This window comes from Sturnira hondurensis, unplaced genomic scaffold (assembly GCF_014824575.4).
Source record: "Sturnira hondurensis isolate 20B ecotype Veracruz unplaced genomic scaffold, ASM1482457v3 Scaffold0016617, whole genome shotgun sequence".
Taxonomy (NCBI): domain Eukaryota; kingdom Metazoa; phylum Chordata; class Mammalia; order Chiroptera; family Phyllostomidae; genus Sturnira; species Sturnira hondurensis.
This window is the reverse complement of record NW_028089248.1, coordinates 3,599,677-3,623,802: the sequence shown is the minus strand read 5'-3', so window position 1 is coordinate 3,623,802 and position 24,126 is coordinate 3,599,677. Positions and strand designations below refer to the sequence as shown.

The 24,126-nt window shown below is 55.8% G+C and overlaps 1 protein-coding gene across 2 annotated transcripts in view; it reads left to right on the top strand.

The window, feature by feature from the left end:
* Nucleotides 1-304: 304 nt before the first annotated feature.
* The window catches only part of TENT4B (terminal nucleotidyltransferase 4B), a 31,977-nt gene continuing 8,155 nt past the window's right edge, over nt 305-24,126 (top strand). Inside the window, exons 1-6 of one of the 2 annotated variants that reach the window (XM_037066359.1) lie at nt 305-1,198; nt 18,074-18,197; nt 19,720-19,766; nt 21,256-21,376; nt 22,259-22,366; nt 23,597-23,725. In XM_037066359.1, the coding sequence (XP_036922254.1) occupies nt 615-1,198; nt 18,074-18,197; nt 19,720-19,766; nt 21,256-21,376; nt 22,259-22,366; nt 23,597-23,725 (1,113 nt within the window). In that variant the 5' untranslated portion in view covers nt 305-614. The remainder of the gene's footprint in view (nt 1,199-18,073; nt 18,198-19,719; nt 19,767-21,255; nt 21,377-22,258; nt 22,367-23,596; nt 23,726-24,126) is intronic. The other variant, XM_037066360.1, reaches the window with a different exon arrangement.

Below are 24,126 nucleotides of genomic sequence, written 5' to 3'. Positions count from 1 at the left end.
AAACCGAGACCGCCGGCGGCGCGCGCGCGGGGGCCACCCGGACGCCCAGGTACGTGCGGCTCGGTCCTCAGCTGGCGCTGGGACGGTTGGGCCCGGCGGTTGCGGGCCCCACAGAGCCGCGCCTCGGCCTCTGTGACGCACGGCGCGGCCTCCGGGCCTGACCGGGCGGCGCGGCGCGGCGGGGGCGGGGCGGGGCGCGGCGGGGGCGGGGCGGCGCGAACCGGGCGGAGCCGGCGAGGCCCCGCCCCCCCGGCCGGAGCAGCGAGGACGCTACGGAGCAGGCGCGTCCCGCCGCCGCTGCCTCCGCCGCCGCCACTGCCGCCGCCGTAGCTCACCCTTCTCCGGAGCCGCTGCCGCGGCCGCCATTTGCACGGGGACCCGGGTGACAGAGGCTCAGCGGAGGGGCGGAGGGAGGGGGAGGGCCGCGGAGCCCCCTAGGGCGGGAGCGACGCCGCCGGCGCCGGTCGGACTCCCTGCGCGACTGTGCCGCCTGAGGCGGGCCCCCAGCAGCAGCAGCGGCGGCGGCGGCAGCCGAGGCCGGGCGTGCGCCTGAGGCGCGGCGGCGGCGGCCCTGCGGGCGGCGGGAGGGCGGGGGCAGCGGCCGCCGCCGTTTGATGGATCCGAGGATCGCCTGGTTCCAGCCAGAGCAGCTCGGACCGTCCAACAGTCTGTGGATGCAGATCTGGGAGACGACCCAGGGGCTGAGGAACCTCTACTTCAACCACCACTGTCACAGCAGCGGCGGCGGCGGGAGCGGCGGCAGCCCCGGCAGCCCGGGCAGCTCCGGCGGCGCGGCCCCGGCCGTCATGTACCGCTCGGGGGAGCGCCTGCTGGGCGGCCACGCGCAGTCCGCGGAGCAGCGGGACTTCCTGCCCCTGGAGACGACCAACAACAACAACAACCACCACCAGCCCGCGGCCTGGGCCCGCCGCGCGGCCGCGGGCCCCTCGGCGTCCCCGTCCCCCTCGGCGTCCCCGTCCCCGCACCCCGCGGCCGCCGTGCCCGCCTCGGAGCCCGCCGACCCGGCCTCGGGCAGCAGCAACAAGAGGAAGCGCGACAACAAGGCCAGCACCTACGGACTCAACTATAGCCTGCTGCAGCCCGGCGGAGTGCGGGCCGCGGGGGGCCGCGACGGCGGCGGGGGAGCATACAGCGGGACCCCCTGGAAGCGGAGGAACTACAACCAGGGCGTCGTGGGGTGAGTGGGGACCCTGCGGCCTGGTGCCTTGGCCTTTGCACACGCGCAGTGGGGCACACGCCCACAGAAGGGGGTTAGGGGGAGCCGGGCGAGGCTACCCCCCCACCTTGGCCACCTTCGTTGCTGCTTCTCGGGGCTGACGGACATCCCTGGTCTGTTCACTGCCCTCACCACCCTTTGACCCTCCTTAGCGGTCCACACCCTCCCTCACCTCCCTTAGTCATCTACACTCTTCCTCTCCGCCTCCCTCATCTTTTCCCACCCCCTTACCCATTCATTTTTTCCTCTGGTCTTCCCCCTTTTCTCCACTCAAACACACCTGCCCGGCTGCCCCCTCCGGCCCTCCCCACCTGGCTCCCATCATCACACCCCAAGCTGAGGTTGCTTAGCACAGGCAAATCATTAATTCCCTCAGAATATTCCTGTGTTAGTGCTTTTCCACGGAACAGGACCTGGAGGTGCTTCGCTTGCCAAGAATAGAAACATCCAGAAAGCTCCTCCCCCTTCCCCCCCCCCCCAATCCCAAACAGGACTCGTCAGCTCAGTGAGGCCTCCCGCCATCGACCCTTTGGTCCATCTTTTCTGTGTCCTCAAAACCGTATTGCATTAGCGAGGCCACATTCCGTGGAGAGTGAGGGATGGGTGACAGCTAAGTCGAGGCTGGTGGAGTGGTGAGCTCTTCTCCTGAGGCTGCTAGAACTTTCTAGGAGTTCATGGTCTCGGGGCCCAGCCTCTGATGGCGAAGTTGTCACCCAGGGGCGGCAGCCAGCCGGGCCGCTCATCCTGGGGGTGACTGTGTGCTGCTTCCGTGAGGGTTGCACCACCAACAAGTGTGTTTAAAGTTCAGCCGTTACAAAATGCGATCTTACCTGCCCCCTAGTTAGTTATGTCCAGAAGCAGCTTGACTTTTTTCTGGGACAGCCCCTGTGGTTGGGTAGGTTACCAAGTGTATGTGTATGCGTGTGCGTGTGCTTACACACCCGCCTTGAGTATGGGGAATGAGCATTCACACTGCTTCTCAATTCCCTGGTTTACCTCGGGGCCCCGGCAGGCAGATGAAATCACTGTTCGTAATCCCGGGTGAAACCTTTTCCTAGGCAGGCTCACCCGTGCTGCTCTGCCCTGCCTTGGCAAGATAGTGGTGCGGGTCTGGGGGAAATGAGTTCGTGGGTTCCATCTGCTTCTGGTGGGCTGGCGTGTGCCCCATGCGCCTTTACAGCTGACCCCTTTTACGGAAAATGCAGTGGAGCCTTGTAGGCCTGGCACCGGGAGCCTGTCAGACCTGTCCCCACTCCCCAGTGGGGGCCTGGAGGGGTTGAGTCTGGCCCAGCCTTCCAGGGCGCTCTCCATGGTCACTGTGGTTTCATTAAAGGCTCCTGGGCCCTTCCTGTTGGTATTTCCAAGGCGCAGTGTGAACCAGTGGCCTGGTGACAGGCAAGTGGATGTTGAGGGGTTCTGCTGGTTTCATTTCCCAGGGATAAGAAAACTCCAGAGAAGTGGTCACTGTCAGCTAAAGCCTTGCAGTTCCCTGGTTGCCTTTTCCTGAAGCCTCTGTCTGTCTAGCAAAGATGCCGTATCAGGTCCAAAATGCTGGCTGCCTCTTTCTGAGAATTAGAAATCGTCCTCTCTTCTACTACTTGCTATTTATTGTTGAGGATACTGCGGAAGGGTCACACTTGAACTTAGGTAGAAGCAATTTGGTCTTGTTCCTGATTCAAATATTTTATTGCCCTCAGAGGGATTAAAGAGAGGAGTTTCTGTTTCCCAGAGGGATTGCTGTTTGAAAACTGCTGACCACTTTCTCAGACTTGCCATTTTGGGGTTGCCTCCTTTGTAAGATGTCAGCGGGTCACACTTTTCTTATTTCGTCAAGTGTTTCCTAAGCATTTTCGTAAGAGTGTCTGGGTGGTTAAAACTTTAGACTTTGGGTCCCCATTTCTTGAGTTTGCGGAATTTTCGCTATTTTTAATACAGATATTTAAAAAGTGTAAGTTCAGAGCGCTATCTGATGCTATTCTGAGATTAAATATAGTAAAACGGTTACCAGCACTCTGCGTTCTCGGCGTGTGACCGACATTTAGCTAATAGGTCGGCCAGGCTGGGCAGTCCCTGGCTGCAGTCGAGGAGTAGAGGGAAAAGCACGCACACAGCGGACCAGAACCATGGGGACAGCTGCGTCCACTCTCTCCTGTCTGGATCTCTCGGCGTGTCTGTGCCTCGGCCAGACCAGTGCCCGGCTGCCTGAACACTCCGGGTACAGTTCAAACTCCCGGCTTCTCTGTCACCCGGGTTCTGGGTTCTTTTGGTTCCTTCTCTGAGCTCTTGAAGGCTTGCTTCATGCTGGCGGTGTAGCTTGCTGATGTTTGCTTTTCCTCTGAGGTGTGTGTTTCTTCTTAGCCACTAGGACATTTCTTAAATGTAGATTAAGGTGAAGGGGGACATTTCTTAAATATAGATTAAGGTGTTTGGATTTCTTCATCCTGAAGTCTTCACAGTCCTCTCGCCAGGCTGAACTCCCCTGGCTCGCCTTCCCAGCCTGCTCCCTGTTCCCCGGGCCCAGGGAGTCCCTTCACTTTCCTTTTCCTCTTTCTGAGGTTACTTTCACTTACTCTGCTTCTTGGGTTCGTTTCCCTCTGAGGCTTACAGTCTGCCTGCTTCCTCTGGTTGTCCGTGAGAATGAGCGCTGAGTTCCGTTCTTCTCAAAGATTTCCTTGTTGACCACCCTGGAGGAGGAGGAGGAGGCGGTGAACGAAAGTACAAGCCTGGGGACGGTAGGGAGATGCAGAGCCCTTGGTCCGAGCCCCCGTGTCCGGACACTGCTCATGAGAGGCGGTTGGCGCTCGTCCAGGCTCATTAGGTGAGGTCTGGGTTGGCTGCGCTGCCGGTGTGCAGAGATTTTTTTCTACACAACTATCTGAAGTTGTGTTTTGGAGTACATATTGGATCAGGGGGCATCAAGAAGACCCCCTTGGGGAACCGCGGTTTAAGGAATAATCTCCTTTTACAAAAAAAAAGTAAAAACATTTATTTATTTATGTATTTATTTAGAGAGAAAGGGAAAGAGAGGAAAATGTGGATTTGTTGTTCCACTGTTCATGCATTTGTTGGTTGGTTCTTATATGTGCCCTGACTAGGGATTGAACCTGCAACCTTTGGGTATTGGGATGATGCTCCAACCAATTTATCTCCTGGCCAGGGCTGACACAATCTCTTGAAGGGGATGATGGGGTGGGAACAGAGAAAAGAACGAATGTGAGTGCCTGAAGGTGAGGGCAGAGAGGACTCGAGCCCTGCGTGGATCTCAGAATCACCTCCAGCCTTGACCTCGAGTGACTGGGACGGTGTTGGTGTCACCACTGAGAAAATGAAAGGGTGACGTGGAGGTGCAGCTGTCCAACAGGGAGTTGAAATTTGTGGGCTGAGGTGCAGTCGCTCTTTCTGCTCTGGGGCTGTGTCTTTCCTTGTGTCCCCGGTCCCCCCGTCGCGGTCAGTCCGAGGTGCTGGTGCCCTTCCTCAGCATTATGGCCCCTTTCCGCCCACTCGCACAGAGCAGGGCCCGCGAGGCTGAGGCTGGTGCTGGTGCTGAGCTCGCAGTGGTCGACTGGGCAGCTAACGTGGGTTGAGCACACAGGAAGTGGGAGGCCTGGGGCACGTGCCCGCTGTGTGTGTCGTTTCTGTGTGTCTGCAAACGTAGGCCACAGTCGTTCTTCCGTGAACTGGAACCTCCAGACTATCACAGTCCGCCACACTGGGTCCTGAAATGTACTTTCAAGAGGATGCTCCGTTTTCTACAGTGTAGCGTCCGCAATAACAGTGTCATTCACATCTGAGAATTTGTCAAAATCTGGTGTACCGTGTTCCCCCGAGTCGCGTTCGGCCGCAACTCACCTTCTACCCGAGACCCGTGGCTAGTGAGCGAACTCTGTCGCTGTCAGAGTCTCAGAGTCGTTGGCATTTCGGGAGGTGGGATCTTTTTCCACCTCCACTGAGTGTCGCTATTGGAGCAGGGAGGGAGTGGTTTTTCAGCGCCTGCCCTGTGCGCTCACAGCAGGGTCAGCGCGTTGCTGGAGAGCGAGGATGCGGAAGGGGCACTGGGAAGGCAGGCGAGTGAGTTGGGACGGTTCTGGTCCTGGGCTGCCCGTTGGCCTGGGGTTCCGACTTTGTCCAGGGAAGCCTGGTGTTCGCGGCCCAGAGGGCCTATGGGAGGGAAATTCAAGGGCACCTTTGCTGATACTGGGTTGAGCAGATACTCTTGTGTTTAGATGTTCTCGTACCTGCTGAAACGGAGAAAAATTTAAGCCACTTTTTTAAAAGTGGAAAATAGAAAAACAAGCTGTTGCGTGATTTCACTCAGCTTTTTATTCTCCCGTCTGTTGAATCCATTAGAGTAATGTGTAGTGGAGGAAACTATTTCAGGATCACGCCCACGGCACTAGAGAGTGTGTGTATTAATCACCAACGTGCACGCGTAGGTACGGAGTCATCTTGAAAGGGCTGTAGGCCAGAGAGGACGCTTCTCTGGAGACCTCGGGCCCAGCTCCTAGCAGCTGGTCGGAGAATCCTGCCGCTGCTCTTCCCTACAGAGCTGACTAGAGACAGCTCAGCCTGTTTGGGGACCTCAGAGGAACAGAGAAGAATGTCCTTTGTCCCCCTCAGAACATTTGCCAGGGACTCAGCTGCTGCAGCAGCACAGCGGCTTCAAATCCATTGTACCACTTTTCAAATGACGTGGAATCAGCCCTGGCTGGTGTAGCTCAGTGGAGTGAGCAGGGGCCTGTGATCCAAAGGGTCATGGGTTCGATTCCCAGTCAGAACACATGCCTGGGTTGTGGGACAGGCCCCCAGTAGGGGGCCTGTGAGAGACAACCACACATTGATGTTTCTCTCCCTCTCTTTCTTCATCCCTTCCCCTCTCTTTAAAAATAAATAAAATCTTTAAAAAGATAAAATGACTTGGAATTATATTTTTCTTAGTATTGATTGAAGTTGAGGATGGCCTTCTGAGCTAGACTTTTCATTTGCTTGGACCCAAATAGCAGGGGAAACTTTTATTTCCATCCTGTAAGTGACTGATGATGTAAGAGACTTTTGTATGCTTAGGGCTTTGGGCCATAATGGAAATTTGAGTTAAAGATTTTGAAGGAACAAAGAATGCACGTGGGGTCGTTTATATTGTTCACTGGCCCGATTCGCTTGAACCATCTCAACTCGGAAAACATTCTCGCCGGTCGCGGGAGTGGTGTCACGTAGTATCTGGTAGCCAGACTCGGGATTCTGGCTCAGCCCTTGCTTTGCGCCGAAGCCGGCTCCACAGCTCGGAGACCTGGGTGTCCAAATCGCTCCGTGAAACCATGGTGCCCGCGGTTGCCTTCATGTACCACCACGTTGCTGTGGCTCTGTGATAGCCCCACCTGCGGTTGCATCGTCTTTCTCTTTTTAATTTTACACTTCATTTAGAAATACAGAGTCACCGAAATTTGCAAAAAATAGTGCAGGAAGACCCCAAATTCCCTTCAGCTACAGTAGGTGCGACGACAGCATCTCGTGTAACTGCAGTTTGACATCAAAACCAGGACACTGACATCATTTTCACCCGCAGCCTCATTCAGAGCCCGCCCGTGTTATAGGCACTCGTGTGTGTGTGTGGCTTACGGCTTAAAAGGGCCCGATTTTCAAGTTTTACTTTGGTGTTACTCTCAGCGATATCATTTTAACTCTTTCTCTGTTTTCTCTTTGATGTTCTGGGCAGTGCTTCCTCTGCGTGCCCCTCTGAGAAGCCAGCGGGAGGCACTCCGGGATGTTGTTCTCCGGAAACACATGGAAGGGCAGCTGCAAAGTCACTTTGGAAACCGAGGGCCTGGTCCCCTCGCACGTTAGGAGTTAGCCGTACCCTACCCTCCGTGGTCGCGCCTCTTTTCGGGAGAGCCCCGTGCTTGGTGGTGGTTTGGGGTGGTGCGCGTAGTCAGACTCATCTCTTGCAGGAGTTTTGTATCTGAACAGCGCTTTCAGACTGGGCGGAATAAATACCTTTATCTTCTAGTCGACCCTGGGCGAGACTGCGCTTCGTTGGAACTGTTCTCTGGACTGGGGTGGGACCCGGTCTCCTGTTCTTTCCCTTGCCAGCTCCTTGTAGTCACTGCTTTGAATTTGTCAAAATGGGGTAACTCTTCGTTAAGTGTGGTAAATTTTTGCCAGGACAAGCGTAAGAATCCAAACTGTTTTCCATGGTGGCTAAACCAGTTTATGTTCCTGCCAACACGCACAAGAGTTCCGTTTTCTCCACAGCATCACCAACACTCGGGATTTCTTGTCTTTTTGATTCTTGCCCTTCTAACAGGTATGAGGTGACAATCGGAAAAAAGTCTTACTTTGGAAGAAAGCATTTTTAAGTATACACACGTATTGATACAAAGAATACAGGAAATAACATATACATACATTAAAAAGTCTAAAAATGTTGACACCCAGCCCTGGCTGGTGTGGCTCAGTGGATGGATCGCCGCCGGCCTGTGAACCAAAAGGAACCGAGGGTCGGCGGTTTGATTCCCAGTCAGGGCACAGGCCTGGGTTTGAAAAGGGTCCTTTCCAGGTCTCCAGTCGGGGGCGTGCACGAAGCAGCCAGTTGATGTATCGCGTGCGCACTGCTGTTTCCCTCTTTCTCCCTTCCCTTCTCTCTAAAATAAGTAAACTCTGAAAATGTTGACATCTGAGGTGAGCGGGAGTTATATCCCGGTAGTAGTTTATAGGGGCCGTATCTTTCTTGCTTTGGTTTCATTGTATTTTCTAATATTGTCTTACATACTTAAAATTGGTTAAGAGGGTAGAGCTTCTGTTAAGTATTCTCGACGTGCACGTAAAAAAAATCAGCGAGGGCGCAGGAAGGAACTTTGGGAGGTGACGGCTCTATCTTCCTTTCTGACAGTGGCATTGGTTTCATGACTGTGTGCTTGTCCCCAAACTCACTGAGTTTTATATGTTAAATATTAAATATTCTATATGCCACTCATACTTCAGTAAGTAGTTTCGAAAATCAGTTCTGTGGATGGATGATGGTAATGGCTACACAACAGTGAGAACATCTGCTGTAACTGTACTTAAAAATGGCTAAAATGGAAAATAAAATTTGTATGGTTGCAAAGGGCATAATCTCCCACATGTTAAGGATACTTTAAAGTTGTAATGACCTCATTTAAAAAATTAAAATTTTATTTTAGGAAAAAATGGTTAAAATGGTAACTTTTATGTTACATGTATTTTACCACAATTTTTAAAGGTGGGAAAATATTTTTAAAGTAAGAATATTGACAAGGAAAAGAGTTATTTAAACTTTTTCCTTTCTTTCAGATGTTTACTTATTTGGGGACTCATGTGTGACTGGTCTAATCCCCGTGTGTACCTGATCTGCTAGAACGCAGTTATGTCTGGTGAGGGGTCTCGGGGTCTGGTGAGAGCAGGACTCTGGGGGGACCCGAACACAGCGGCCACAGGGTGAGCCTGACCCTGGCAGAGCATGTCCGTGCCACCACGCGAGTCCTGCTCTGCTCGCGGACCTGACTGATGCATAGCCGCACGGCGGAGTCCCCTTGGGGTTTGACTTTCAGAGGTCATCTCTTCCCTTTTTTAAAAAAAATCAATAGATTGAACCTCCGACAGGTTAATTCACCAAGTGTCACAGCCTGTGGAGTGACCTCCTCTTTATCTGGAACCAGGGCCCCTTAGCCCTGTCTCTGACGGAATCAGCGGCCCTGTCAGCCCCGCCTGTGACTTCAGGGGAACCCAGGGCCGGCTGCACACCCTCTGCACACCCCGAGCTGCCCGCCGGGGGCAGGGTCCTGCTTCATGCGCTCAGTTGGGCCAGCTCTCCAGCCAGGCTCTTCAAAGCAGGTCTCAGTCGGAGGAAGTTAACTACAGTTCTGATGAGCCCACTCCTCGGAGATTCCGGTTTAATAGGCCTGTAGGGGGTGGCGGCTCTCACATATTTTTAAAATACTAATCATATGCACCACAGGCTGAAAAGTACTGCTTAAAGGATCTTTTTAAAATAAAGTTTTAAATTATTTTTAGAGAGGGGAAAGGAGGGAGAAAAACATGGATCAGTTGCTTCTCATACGCCCCCTGCTGGGGACTAGCCTGCAGTTAGGCATGTGCCCTGACCGGGAATCGAACTGTCAACCTTTGGTCCCGTAGGCCGGCGCTCAGTCCACTGAGGCACACCGGCCAGGGCGAGGATCTTTTTTTATGGCACGGGTTCCCAAACCTGGCTGAGTGTCAGAATTCCTGGGGACCTCTGAACCCCGCCCCCCAGTCCAGGGCTCCAGAGGGACTCCTAGTGGGGAGATGCCGAACTCATCAAAGGTCACGCTCCGGATGGAACAGCCCTGCCTCCCCATGACCTTTTCTCTGCTAATGAAAACCGGACCCAGTGGATGAAACAACTTCAAAACAGTTACATGGGCCACAGACGTTTTAACCAACGAGTCTGAGTGGTGCCTTGTAACTCGCTTGCTTTCTTGGATTACAAGTAAAAATGCTTTGCCCTGGCCTGGTGGCTCAGTAGGTTGGAGCGTCATTCTGTAGACCAGAAAGGTTGCGGGTTCCCTTGGTCAGGACAGGTGACTCGGGGTGGGGCCCATCTTGTAAGGGAGGCAGCTGATCCGTGGTTCCCTCCCACCTCCCTCCCTCTCCCCTCCCTCCTCTAAAGTCAATAAACATCACTGGGTGAGGATTAAACAAAAAATAAAAATGCTTACTCTGGAATTTGAGATTGATATGTGTAAGGTTTTAAAAAACTGACCTTGTACTGAAATTGCTTTCTGTGGAGGGGGACATGCGCGGGTCTGGGTTGGTTTGGGAGCAGGGAGAGCTCCTCTGTGGTTGGACAGGGCAGGCTGTCCTTGGGCTTGGATGTGGGGGCAGCGGGCCTCTTAAGTCTTAATTTTGTAACTTAGAATTCCCCTTCTAAACACTTGAGACATTCCCGACAAGTCAGGAGTCTCCCGTGAGCACCCGTGCAGCCCCAGCCCCTGCCTGGGAGCTGCTGGTCGGCCGGTGTCCTGTGGGTCCCCTCGGAAGGGTTCCTGCCAGGTAGAGCGGCCACAGAAAATACGTCACTTTGTAACTTTTGCTCTTTTCCACTAAACACATGTGGGGAGTTTGTTCGTGGAGGTTTAAGGGCTGTGTCGGATTCCACCCGTGGAGCGGTGCCATCGTCTTCAAAGCTGTTCTCCCCTTGATGACCACAGAGGTTGTCCGGTGGGAACCCCCGCAAGCCTCCACGTGCCCACATGTGGGTGCGGGGCCTGGCAGACGTGAAGCTGTCCTGCAGCCCGGGGGTGGTGGAGTTGCGGGGGCCCGGGAGCACTCGCCGGACTTGCACACAGCGCCGTGAAAGCACAGCGTGGCGGGTGTAGCCAGTTTATGTTACGGTTGTCGCAAGGACGGGTGCGCTTCGGGTTGGCGGTGCTGACCCAGTGCCAGAGGGCCGGGTGTTGACTCGGAAGCGGTTGTAAAAACGCTGAATTAGGTTAGCGGTGCCAGTTGCCTGAGTAGCTGTGTCAAAACAGCAAGAAACAGCAAGAGGATTTGGTGTGTTCTGTGTGTCTTTGGGGCTTGCCTTAATACTGTTAGAAATTTCAGTTGTACATTGAATCATTTCTCTTGTATTTTTGATCAACTCAACTATAAAACCACAGCAAATGTGCCATTTCAAAGCAGCGCTTCGTTATAAGGCATCCGTTTGTCAGTCCCCGTAACTCTTGTTTACGTCAGTCTACAAGATCCATGTTTTAAATCAGTTCCCACCAACCTGAAAGGACTTGCTGCTTGGGGCGGCGACATGTCACGTGGTCTTTGCCCCGTGTTCCCGTGGCTGGGACTGCAGTGTTGGGGGGCGGGGGCCGTCTTCCTGATGAGTGCGCACGTGGACTTAGGCTTCGCTCGCGGGGGTGGACGTCTGCGTGGCATTTGGTCTCCCGTTGTGAAGAGGGTGCTGGCAGCACACGCAGCCCTTGCGTTTCAGCGTCTCCATCTGTGTCCCTCGGAACGGAGTCGAGGGTTTCCTCGTGTTTCCAAAAAGACCGCGAGGGTTAGCAGGGAGGGAATCGTTATCGCCCGTCCGCGAGGGCTTTGCCCCGTGGGTTTGTTGGTGTGTGTGTAAACGTGTTAGTTCTAACGCCCTTCTGCTTCGAAGTTTCCTTGCTGTGCGTGCATCCGTGTTTCTCGTGCTCATCCCTTCCTTCTCTGAGTGGGAGGCGGCGGTGGGCCGGGCACCGTCGACTTGGGACATTGGCTCTTTGTCCTTGGCCGGGCGGTCAGTCAGGTGCCCAGCCACCAGGTGAGGCGGGCAGTGCGGCAGTTCCGGAAGTGGGTGGCGGTGTGTTCCACGGGGGGAGAATGCCAGAGAGCTGTTTGGAGCTGTCACTTTTTCCGGGAAACGAGCAAGGCTCCCTAAGTCAAGGTCAGTTGAAGGACATGGAGTATGTGCTCATTGGTGAGGAAACTAATGATGGAGGGTTTTTGTGTGTGTGTGCGTGACCTTCTGTGGGTGCCTGAAATCACCCCGTGAGACCAGCGGTGCCCAGGAGGGGCCAAGACGGGCAGGTCAAGGACTCTGGGGATGGGTGAGAAGCTGCAGGGGGGTTTCCGGCCAAGATGGAGGCATAGGTAGACACACTGCGCCTCCTCACCCAACCAAAATAAGAACAACAATTTAGAAAGAAAAAACAACCAGTATGGACAGAAAATGGAACTGTGTGAAAGTCTGACAACCAAGGAGTTAAAGTAGACACATCCAGACACACAGGAGGGGTGGAGTTGGGCTGCTGGGCGGAGAGGGGGCACAGCAGAGCTGCCACGAGAGGACCCAGCAGGTGGCGATAGTGGAGGGGTGGGGCGCGCAAGGCCACTGATGACCCCGCGGTCCCACATTCATGTGTAGATAAACCAGGCAGAACTGGGAAGCAGGACAGATCTCGCAACCTGCAGGGAAACCCAGGGCCCCAGTGCAGGGAAATAAGCCTCAAAACACTGATTGAAAACACCTGTGGGGGTTGAGGTGCTGGGAGAGACTCCCAGCCTCACTGGAGAGTTCGTTGGAGAGACCCACAGGGTCCTAGAATGTACACAAGCCTGCGCACCCGGGAATCAGCAGCAGAGGGGCCCACTTTGCTTGAGGGAAGTGGGAGGAGTGACTGAAACAAACCCGGCAGAGAGCAGAGCAAACGCCATTGTTCCCTCTCGGACCCCTGCCCCACATACAGCGTCACAACGCAGCCACGAGGGTTGCCCCGCCCTGGTGAATACCTAATGCTCCACTCATACAGGAGGTCAAGACAAAAAAAAAAAAAAAAAAAAGGCCCAAATGGAAGAACAGATCAAAGCTCCAGAAAAAATACAGCTAAGCAACGACGAGATAGCCAGCCTATCAGATGCACAGTTCAAAATACTGGTGATGAGGATGCTCACAGAATTGGTTGAATTTGCTCACAAATTAGGTGGAAAAATGAAGACTATGAAAAGTGAAATAAAGGAGAATGTACAGGAAACCAACAGTGACGGGAGGGAAACTGGGACTCAAATCAAGGGAGTGGACCAGAAGGAAGAAAAACAACCAAACGGAAAAGAATGAAGAAACAAAAATTCAAAAAAATGAGGAGAGGCTTAGGAACCTCCAAGACAACTTTAAACGTTCCAACATCTGAATTATAGGGATACCAGAAGGGGAAGAGGAACAGCGACAAGTGGAACACTTATTTGAACAAATGATAAAGGAGAACTTGCCCATCTGGCAAAGGAAACAGACTTCCAGGGGTCCAGGGAGCTGGAGAGTGGGCTGCAGAGGGACCCTCGTGCTCTCCTGGGGGAGACTGCGTCAGCACACGCCTGGGGATGGGGGCGTTTGGGGAACGTTCTGTAAAGGTCTTGGCTGCTCATACCTTTGCACCAAGGGGGGAATTTGTTCCAGGAGAAAAAGGAGCATGGGTTGCAGGTTTCCGTGCGCAGGTAGCGTTACGGAATCGAGTTGTGGAACGTGGGAAGTCACCTAAGTGCCGGCAGCACGGGGTTGGTAGGATGAATGACGGCTCACTGGCGTGCTGGAGCGATGTGCGGCCATTAAAATTCCAGCGGCACATGGGGTGACCAGGGTGCAGCCGCTGTGTCTCCCACGGCCCGGAGGGGCCATGAGGGAAGCGCCCGGAGCAGGCGGTGGAGCATGTCCCGCACAGTGGCCCCCCGCTGTGTGTTGCGGCTCGAGGGCCCAGGCTCTAGGTGATTCTATGAATTTTTTCCCATGTGCTGTCTGAACAGCTGTAAATTCCCATGTGTCTCTCAGTTTATTTTGTTTTAATTCGGAAAGAACATAGGACCTCCTAAAGTCAATGAGGCTTGTTGACACAAAGTGTTTGGCGTTTGTGGTGAGTGAATTCTCCGAGTCTGTTTGTCTTTGTGTGTTTCGCTGGAGCTTGCAAAGAGCTTCCCTAAACAATACCAGCACTTACCCGACAAATCTTACCAGCCCCAGAGAACACCTGGTAGGTTCTGAAAACCTGTCTCTCCCTGGCAGCCTTGCTCCAGCTCCCTCAGCCAGGGTGATCGTCAGTGAGTAGCTCCAGGTTTCAAATGTAAGCCAGTTTACCTTCCTCCAGGTGAGCAATTGGCGAAGCAAATCACTGCTGACTCACGTGGCGTATCTGATGTTCGTTCCTCAGGGCCTTGAGAGCAGGTGCCCTGCGTTGGTGCCACACCTCTTTCCCCTGCACTTGGGGGCAGGGCAGGCGCGTGGGCGGGCGCTTGTATGTTTGTAGAGCAGCGAAGGCGAAGTAACAAACCCGTGGAATGTAGGTGGCGGGTATAATTGTGGCATCAGAGTTGTGTGGGTCAAACACACCCGCATCTCGGTGTCACAGTAAAGACATAAGCTCCTGCCCTGGCCAGGTAGCTCAGTGGGCTGGAACGTTGTCCCCTCCACACCAAGGCTGCAGATTCGATCCCCAGTCCGGGCACACGCAGGAAGCAACCAGTGAGTGCGTCAGTGGGTAGAGCAACAAATGGGTGCCGCTCTGGCCCCCTCTCCCTCCCTCTCCCTCCTTCTCTAAAAGAATTAAAAATACATGTAACAAACTTCTGTGAACAACTGTTCCCATTGGCATTTGGACCTCGTTAGATCAGGAAGGATTTAGCCTTGTTTGTTTTTTCACTCAGTAAATATTTGAGGACCTCTCCCACTTGGGGAATAAGTTTATTAACTAAGCTTTTATCTCAAGGTATTTGGTCTTAGTCAGGGAACACTGTCAGCTGTGCTTCGGGCTTCCCAACCCATTCCGGGTTTGGTTAGTCTGCTCAGGGTCATGGAGGAGCCGGGAGAGGGAGAACTAATGACGGGTGGATAGCGCAGCTCGGAGCGGCAGTTTCTTTCCCCTTCTCGCTCTTTCCTTCACACCAGAATTGCCCAGCAGTGGTGGCCGGGCTAGGGGCGCAAAGGACGAAGCCCCAGGGGGAGAAGTCAGATGGTTCCTTCCTTCCTTCTCAGTGGAGGGGGGTGGGGGCCGAGGGAATGCAGTGGGAACCCACCCTCCGAAGCCCTGGCCTGGTAAAACCATGGCGCAGGACTCGAGAGCACTGGGCACGGCATGGAAAAGGAGCGTTTGGTCTCTGGGAGGCGGGTAGGAGCCCCTCTCAAAAGAAGACAAAAACACGAAACTCCTCCTGTAGGGCGCCTGTTCCTGACGCTCGCTCCCAGGTCGCAACCAGGGAGCATGGGGACCTGCCGCCGCGCGAAGTCCGGGACGCCCGTGGAGCTCCCAGGGGTTGGATAGGTGGACCCTCTCCTTCTCAGTTTGTTCACGCCATCCTCCAGTTTCCCGCTGTCCCTTGTGGTGTTTTTTAATCTTAGGATACATGAGAATTCGGGGGTGTGAGTAGGTTCCTTTTTCTTATCATCACCATAGAAAGCTAGACACATCATGCAGACTTCAAAATGTAAGGATTGTAGGGTGTTCCATTCTGCAAATGTCTGTCACCTTGGCTTTGAAGAATGTCCGTGGTCCTTATGCTGCTGTCCCCTGGAGAGGCCGTGTTTCCGTGCAGGGGGGACATGTTTCTGAGCAGTCGGTGGCTGGCCTTCACTCCAAAGGATGCCCGTGGTTCTCGGGCCACGCTGCCCTCCTTTCTGGTTTTGTCATTTTCACCCCTGGTGTGAGGGTCCATGTCCTCGGACCCTGGCGCCCAGCTCACGTTGAGGCACACGGCCCCCTTCACAGCCATGTGGATGTGGGGCAGACAGATTCGCACAGTGAACCGGGGGTCCTGGGGGACATGAGGGGACAGACATACACTCTGGACCCAGAGGTCCTGGGTCTGGGCGCGTGGGGCTGAGTCCAAATGGAGGGGCCCGTGAGTGGGTAACCGGCTGTGGCCACCTGTTTGGCGGGAGGCAGGACTGGACTGGAGCGGACAGGAGCCCCCGGGGCGGGGGGGTTGCAAAATTTTGCCAGGAGGCGACATTGGTGCTCTGTGAGGCTGTGGAAGAAGGTGTTCCCAAGGGCCCAGGGCCTGCCTGGGCTGGTGTTCTGTGCATTGTGCTGGGGGCGGTTGGGTGGGCTGTGCTCTGGAAGGGACCCTGGAGGTCATGGGGACCACGGCGGAGGCCTTCAGAGGGGACAGGACTGGAACCCTGCAGTGGGACAGGTCTCACTTGGAAGTGGGTTTTGGTAGGGGTGTCGGAAGTGGGGTGGAAGGGCCAGGATTCAGAGACCTGCTGGCTCCATAGGAGGAGGGAGGATGACCCAGGGAAGCCGCTGAAGTTTCCATTTGGGCCACAGTGTCTCAGGGAGGGAACGGGTTGGAGAAAGACCTGGACTCGCGTTTGGACTCAGTCTGATGCGACGCCCGGGTAGAGCTGCCTGGCAGGCAGCTGGGCCTACAGCAGTGCCGGTGGGGTCGGGGGGCAGTTTCTTCGTGCCGTGAATCGTGGGGCCTCCTGACTCAGCCACTCACTCCGCAGTAGGCTCGCCCCGGGACTGGTGCCTTCACTCGCTTGTCTCAGCAGTAGGGGGGGGCCCTGTGCCTCAGCCGTACTCCCCAGAGGCGGCTGCTGCCAGCCCAGCGTGTGGGCTCTTCCAGAGACTTGCCGGGCTTCCAGGCCTGCACGTGCAGGGACATGCAGAAACTCACTGCATGTGGCACTGGGACTTCCCATGCGTGGGTTTGGGGAACCTTTGGGCCCCCCGGCCGCCAGTGGTGTGGCCCTTGGTCTGCAAGGGTGGTTGGTTAGGGTGACTCCGGTTCTCTCTCCTTTAAGTGCGTTTCCTTCAATCAGTGTTTTTCCTTGGTATCCAAATCTTGTAAGAACACACAGCAGTAATGAACGTGTATGCATTTTTTAGAGATAGCCTGTATAAACTGTGTAGTTTTTCCCACTCACCAGATTTACTCACCGCCCAGGGTGGTACAGAGCCCTGTTCTTTGGGGGGGCAGTGCACACGCAGAGATGGAGTGAGGCGGCCGAGCCCCCCAGCGCCTCTGTGTGCCTGTCCCGAGGTGATCGCTGTTAACAGCTTCCCTTCCAGAAAAGGGGTCGATGCCCAGAGAGGCGTGTGTGCATGTGTGCCACACAAAAGGGGTACCGTTGCGTGGTGCGCTTCCCTCCCTCTCCGCTCCTGTGACTCTGGTTCCCTCCGCAGCAGGCGACGGCTGTCACTGAAGGGAAGGTCTGGGAGTGCTGGACCCCACGGATGCACGTGGAGGCACCCCAGGCATTTCTAGTGTTCAGTAGTGCTCTGGGGAGTGTCCCCCATCCCGGGGCGCCAGGGAGGGGCCTCGAGGAGGGGCAGTGGGTAGAAGCCCCCGCCCCCCCCGTGTGGCCAGCAGTGCGGGACCCAGATGTAGATGCTCACCCCGCTCGGGCTCACCTGAGCCGAGTCTGCCAGGTCACCGGCGTCCCGCACGGGTGGAGCAGGCCTCCTTCCAGGGCACTCGCTGCCCTCCCAGGGGCAGTGTGTGTGGTGCACCCGCGCCGGCTCAGCACGCCCGTCCTTCATCCTGCAGTGGGAGCGGCCTGGTCTTTCTCCTCTCCTTCCTCGGGCCCGGCCCCGTGTCTGTGTGTGCGGTTTCCGGAGCCCGCTCCTTTCCCGAACCGCTCCCGGGCCTCTGCCGGGTAGTGTAGAAGCTGCGCTCCGCATAGGGCTGGCTCCCCCAGCCTCTCTGTGTCTGTGCAGCTGCCAGATGGGCTTTGTGCAGGTACAGCACGTCCAGGGCCTCTTTCCGGGTCCCTGTCAGAAACAATCCCATGCAGGGCTCCCTGATCCTATCAGGAAGAAGCCCAACCTCTTGCTTGTCCATCCAAGCAGATGTCACTGGTGCCTTCCAGCCCCTGGAAGCTCCGTCGTGGAGCCCTGTGGGCAGCAGTGCCGTTCAGGGCTGGGCGGTGGCCCCAGTCATCTGCGTCCCCAGCAGACATGACGGAAGGCGTGCCCTGGCCCCTATGCAGAGGGCCACCGTGGGGCAGAGGCCCAGGTCCGCTGCTGGAGGCCGCCGTGCCGCCTCCTCCAGGCCGTCCGCACTCGGGTCCCTGGAGCGGGGGTGCGAGGCAGCGCTAGCCTCACCCTGGTGACAGGTGCTGCAGGGCTGTCTGTCCTCCACCAGGACTCCTGGACTCCGTAGTTTTTTGAAGTGATTTGGCATTTTTGATGCAGTTCTGTGCATTCCCATTTTAGCTTAGTGTGCATTGTAGCGTTACAATTAAGGTAGAAATTTATGGCTCTAAAGTCCTCAGCTGACTTACAAGACTTAATTAGATGAGATTATTGAAGATGCTGATGTTTCGTGGCAGCGGCCCTGCCCATGTAACTGTTCTGCTTCCCCCTGCCTCCCCCCCAGTCTGCACGAGGAAATCAGTGATTTCTACGAATACATGTCTCCGCGGCCGGAGGAGGAGAAGATGCGGATGGAGGTGGTGAGCCGGATCGAGAGCGTGATCAAGGAGCTGTGGCCCAGCGCAGACGTGAGTGCCTGCTGCCGGACTGCTGGGTGGGCGGTGTGCGTTGGGGTCTGTGCCTCTGCCCGGTGGTCGTGGAGGGAAATCTCGAAGGCCAACAGGTGTCTGCAGCTGTTGGAGTTGGGCTTCAGGATTACTGGCACTGGACGGGCGCCTTACTTACTGCATTGCTCCTGATGCACTAGGCGCAGGCGGACCAGGACTCAAGCCCCCTGGCGGTGGGCAGAGGGCTGTGTCCTGGCGGTTATGTTCCCATCTGCCAGGAGACACGCTGTGTCGCTGTTTGTAGCGACTGAACAGGTCGAGTGGGAATGGCTCGTGTCATCTGAAGTTCTTTCTCTCAGGCTGAGGCAGGCGGTGCTCCACGCACACGTACTCCCGCCCTAGCCCCTCCCCCACAGGCACAGCACCCAGCCAAGGTTGCCTGCCTGCTCCCCGTGTCCTTGTTTCCCGCACCCAGTCGGCGCCGCTTGTGTCTGGCTCCTCTGAGGGTCTGGCGGCCAGTCTGGTGCGTTCTGAGAAGCGACCTGGTAGCATCCGTTACTGCCCATCACCCAGCTTCTCTTCAGACTTTGGGGTCGGGTGGCCGAGGGGAAGCCAGGGAGTGGGGTTGGGTTTTTTCCCCAGTGGGCAAAACAAAGACGCGTCAGGTGGGATCCTGTGGGTAAAGGGAGGACGGGAGGACGCTGGTCCTGACTGCGCAGCCACCACGAGTCGAGTTGCTTCTGTTGCCCCGAGTCAGTGGCTCTCAGCTGGGGGGTGTTTGCGCCCCAGGAGGCACTTGGCATTACTGGTTGGAGACACCCTTATTAGCATGACTGGTGAGGTGCTCCTGGCAGACAGCGGTGCAGTCCTCAGGGTTCGCTAAGCGTCCGCAATGCACAGGACAGCCCCCGCAACTGAGAACGGCCTGCCCCAAATGTCAGTGGTGCTGAAGGCTCCTCCTGCTCCTGAGGCGGCGGCTCCATCCCCGCTGTTTGACAGACCCGCTGTGGGCAGGGGCCCGGGTCCGGCCCTCCTCTGAGGCTGTGCTTTTCCATCCTCCCCGCCCCCCCCCCCGGCCTTTCTTGTGGTCACTCACATACACACCCCGGCCCGAGTCTTCCAGCGCTTTCCGCGCTGGACTGGGGTGGACCAGGCACCTGTCCCAGCCTCGTGCCGCTGCAGGGAGCCCTGGCGACAGTTCTCGGGCTGGCCTGCACGCCAGCGCTCATCCTGCAGGGGGCGTCGTCAGGCCCCAGTCAGAGATCTGTGAGGTGACTCCTACTCACAGCACACACAGCAAGGGTTTGTGACTACACGGGAGCGTCAGTGACCTGAGTGCTCCTTTTGAAAGTTTCCTCTGTTAGTCTGTATGTTTGATATTTGAACCTAATAGGGTTAACTGCGTTCCAAATGTCTGCCTATGGGGTTGGAAACTGCCCCTGCAGTACTCAAAAGGGCCAGTAGAGGGCAGCAGAAACCAGCATTTCCCCATGGCGCCGCGGTAGCCAGGCTGAAAACAATAAAATAATTGTTTCTGTTTCAGGTCCAGATATTTGGGAGTTTCAAAACTGGCCTCTATTTACCTACTAGGTTAGTATATTAATGAAGCTTTCAAGGGTTTGTGCGTTTTTCTGGAGTGTATTTATTTTGGCTATTGATTATGTAAGTGTAGAAACAAACAGATCTTTGAAACAAATTCACTTCATGTACTTGACCTGAATTACCTGGAGGTAGAGTGTCACTTTGGACATCTCATCCCACAGTACAGGATCATCGTGTCATCTCAGGTGGATGGACAGGGGACACGCCGCGGTGACATCAGTTAGCACTCACAGCAGCGCCCCACCCTGTGGGCTGCCCGGCCCCTCCCTCACCCCACGCCACCCGTGTCTGTCGCGGGGGCTCTGTGGGGAGGCCCCTGCTTGTGCCGAAGGGCTGTGTGGGCTCCGGGGCCAGGCCTCTCAGTGTTAAGAGCTCATTCTGTTGCCTACTGCTGGGCCCCCTGACGCAGACATGCGGGCGCAGACCCTCCTGAAGGAGGACGTGGTCTCTGAGGCCCCCTTTGTCTCCGTGATCCACGGGGGGGGGGCTGACTTGGCCCTCATCCCTGGGGCCCTTTTGGGGGATGGAAGGCTCCCCAAGGGGTGAATGAAGACCTGTTCTCTGAGAATTGGGGTGTGGTGGTCTTGAAGGGAGAAACCTTCCATCATGGTTTAGTTTTTGTTCTCATTGCGGTAAGAACACTTAACGTGAGGTTTGCCCTCTTAACAGATGTTGAGGTTCAGGGCACAGCGCAGTCACAGGTACCCAGCCTGCTGTCTGATTGGGGCTCAGTTCGGCTTTTGTCCCCAGCCTTGCATGTGTCGACTCAGGTGGACCCCAGCAACTTCTACTCTTCCCAGTGCTGGCCTGGGCCCGGGAAACGCCTGAAGCCTTCAGCTTGGGGCTAGTTAATACCTGTCTGTGTTTAGGTTCTGAACTTAAGCAGCGCCCTGTGTTGCTCTTCCTGAAAACCTTGACTGAACTGTGTGAGTTGTGGGCATGGCCCCGCAGTTCAGGTTTGAGAAGGACACGGACAGTCACGGGGAGAAGCCGACAGCCCTGTGTCCCCAGCCCCGCCCCTCAGAGGGCCAAGGCGCTCTCCGCCCTAGCGTTTCGTTGCAGACGCTCCTTGCATGTGCAAGGAAGCGTGTGCAGGCATGTTTTCTTCGCTACAGAAGCAGTGGCCTCGTACCTTCTACACTTGCTAGTCTGAGTGACAGTCATGGGGAGGGTCTGCCCAGAACCTCGATCAGCAGGAAACCATGACTAGTTCTTTCTGAGGTTCTCCTCCTCGTGCACTCGCCTTTTCCTGGGGCCTCACTCGTGTGCAGTGACTGAGCGGAGGCGGCTGGTGAAATCGCCAGCCTCCCCTCCCCCCCCCCCGACTCCGAAACGGTTGCCACCAACACCTGGGGCTCCGTGGGGCAGGGCGGGTTTTCGCAGCCCTCGTGCGAGGGGTGCAAGCTTGAGTCTGTGTTCCACCAAGTGTGCGTCCTTGCTTCTTCAAACCCGCTGCGGGCGTGTGTTCTGTGTCCAGTGACATCGACCTGGTGGTGTTCGGGAAGTGGGAGAACCTCCCCCTCTGGACCCTGGAAGAGGCTCTTCGGAAACACAAAGTTGCAGATGAGGACTCAGTGAAGGTTCTAGACAAAGCCACTGTGAGTTCCCCCCCATTTCCTCTTCTGTTCTCCCGTCCCTCATGCAGGAGACTCAGAGAGCCGGGGTTCGGTGGGGTGAGCCGGCTCTGCTCAGTTCCCACGTTGGCCGCATAGGCCTGGAAGGCTTTTGTAGGGCAAGGACGTGGAAATGCCGGCACCGCTCGCAGGGGCGTGGGCCCTGGCACGGCGTCCGTGGTGGGAGTCTCTTTGGCCAAGCCTGGCTTTGACAACATGGGAGTGGCCATGGAAGGATGTGGACGGGAGCTCAGAATACACCCATTTTGCAGATTTTGTTTCTCTGACACAAAACAGCCTGCATTTTTATTATAAAAACCCACTGGTTTGGAACCCGGCTCCGCACAGTCTGCACTGTGCACGCTGAGCTTCTCCGCCTTTGAAAGAACTCCTCAGCCTCACGTGCACCCTCCTGTCACTTCTCACGTGGGGTCATCCTTGCCTTGCACCTGCTCTGCCAGGCTGTGTCCCTGGCCCTGTGCGCAGCCGGCCCCGATGCCAGAGGGCTATGTGAGGTGGAGGGTCCCGCCGCTTCCTTACTAGAAACCGGCCACGGGCTCGAGGCTTGTAATTGACGTCACTTCGGGTAGGAGCCTGTTTTCCAAAGTACCTAAAATCTCAAGAAAGGTTTCTGTCGCTTGTCTCAAAATTCTCAGCCAGTAGACATGGTAAAGCAGGTTGTGTGGGCTAAAATGCTTATGATGCAAAGAGACGTTTTTGGAAGGCAGGGTGGCCGTGGTGCGCAGTGTCTAGAATACCTGTGTCCTGGGAGGAGGCCAAGACCTCAAGTCTGGTCACCTTCCCTGCCCTGATTTGGTCATGGTGGTTTCATTCACCGATTCTAATTTTACCTTTCTACTCTTCTAGGTACCTATTATTAAATTAACAGACTCTTTCACTGAAGTGAAAGTTGACATCAGCTTTAACGTACAGAATGGCGTGAGAGCCGCAGACCTCATCAAAGATTTCACCAAGGTCAGAGAATTCCCGGTGCTGGGGCGGCACCGCGGTTCTGCGCTGGGTCGACTTGCCCCGACTGTGTGTGTGCGCGCATGTGGCTGTCAGAGTCTCTCCTCTGTGCCCTGGCTTTGCTGTCCTTAAATCTGCCGGTGACAGTAGGAATTTTGGTGTGACCTCCAGTGAGGTTTCAAGGCCGAGAAAGCTTTTGCAGGACTTCTCTGCCCTTGGGGAGCCCCGGCGGCAGGGGAGCGGAGCCCAGCGGGCTTGGTCTCCCAGTGTTTGGCCCAGGCCCTGCGGCCCTTCTCTGGGCTCCCACCCCCAGCCACCGGGGAGGCCCCCCCTGCCGGTTTCCTGCCCTGTCTGCTGGGACTCGAGTCTGCTGCCGCTGCTGCTGGTTCCGGTCTCCTTCTGGGTGGGGGGCCTCTGGTCACCTGACACCTGTGGCTGTAGACCGCTGCCCTTTTTACCTTGCTTATTCTCTTCTTGAAATTTTAACAAAAGAAATAAATAGCACCTGTATGCATATTATTTTATACTTTTTTATTGTAATATTTTAGAGGCTTTTTTCATGTCAGCACAGATGTGGTCCCTTCATTTAGAGATGCTGTTTCTGACTTCGACCACGATGTTTAAAAAATGGTCATTCCTCCACACTATTGTTATTTCTCATGCGTGTTTACTCTGACACGACTCGCAGAAGTGCACGCCCTCATTCCTTTGTGAAGTGTGTGTGTTCACAGTCAGTGTTGGGAAGATGCTGGGAATCCCTAGTAACTGCCCCACCCCCACCCCCACTGAGCAAGGGTCCTGAAGACTTCTTTCTAGAAGCTGGTGCCTACGTTATCCCCGTCCGGGTCCCCAGCCTCGGGCGTGGTCCCCATGTGCCAGCTCAGGCTCTCACGTGCCCTGTGGAGCTGGGAAGGTGCCAGTCACCTACCCCAAGGAAGCTGGCAGGCTGGGCTGCCCTGCAGCACGGTCTTCAGGACCTGCCCATGGGCAGCGGTTCTTTCCCTTGCTGCGCGCTTTAGAGGGGACTTTGTCGCGTCTGGGTTGTCGGGTTGTGTTTCCCGCTCGTAGATGCACCTCCTGCCGTACTGGCCGGAGCACGTGCCCCCAAACGGGTGCCGCCCGTGTTTCTGCCCCGTCCCGGGTGCTGCCCTCAGTGGCTGTGCGTCCCAATTCAGCCGACGCTCAGGGCTGTCCCTCACGCAGGAAGCCGTCGGACACGTGCCCCTTCTCTTTCAGAAGTACCCTGTGCTGCCCTACTTGGTCTTGGTGCTGAAGCAGTTCTTGCTGCAGAGGGACCTCAACGAGGTGTTCACCGGCGGCATTGGCTCTTACAGCCTCTTCCTCATGGCGGTCAGTTTCCTGCAGGTATGTCGTGGGGCTCTGCCGTGCAGGTGTGCACTCTCCTTGACACCTGAGTTAGGGAGTCGCTTTGGAGAAATGTAAGTTGGACTGTCAGTTGCAGTGCTGCTGTTGAGTGCTTAGGACTTCTGAAACCGGGTCCATTTTTGTAATTGAGCAAGCAGGTGTTTAAAACTCCCTGGGGAAGGATATTTGTTTGTGTTTTTGTTTTCAATCCCGCATGTTGTAGTCTGTTTGGGACTTCTCACTGCGAGTTTTAACATGCAAAGACATCCCGCGGTTTCCACGAGTGTGAATGGTAGGAGAGAGGCCACAGTAGGAATGGCTTCTAAGTAGCTACCCTGTGCGTCTCGCTGGAGGGGCCTGCCCCTGGGCAGGAGGTGCGAGGAGGCCCTCGGCCGGCCTGG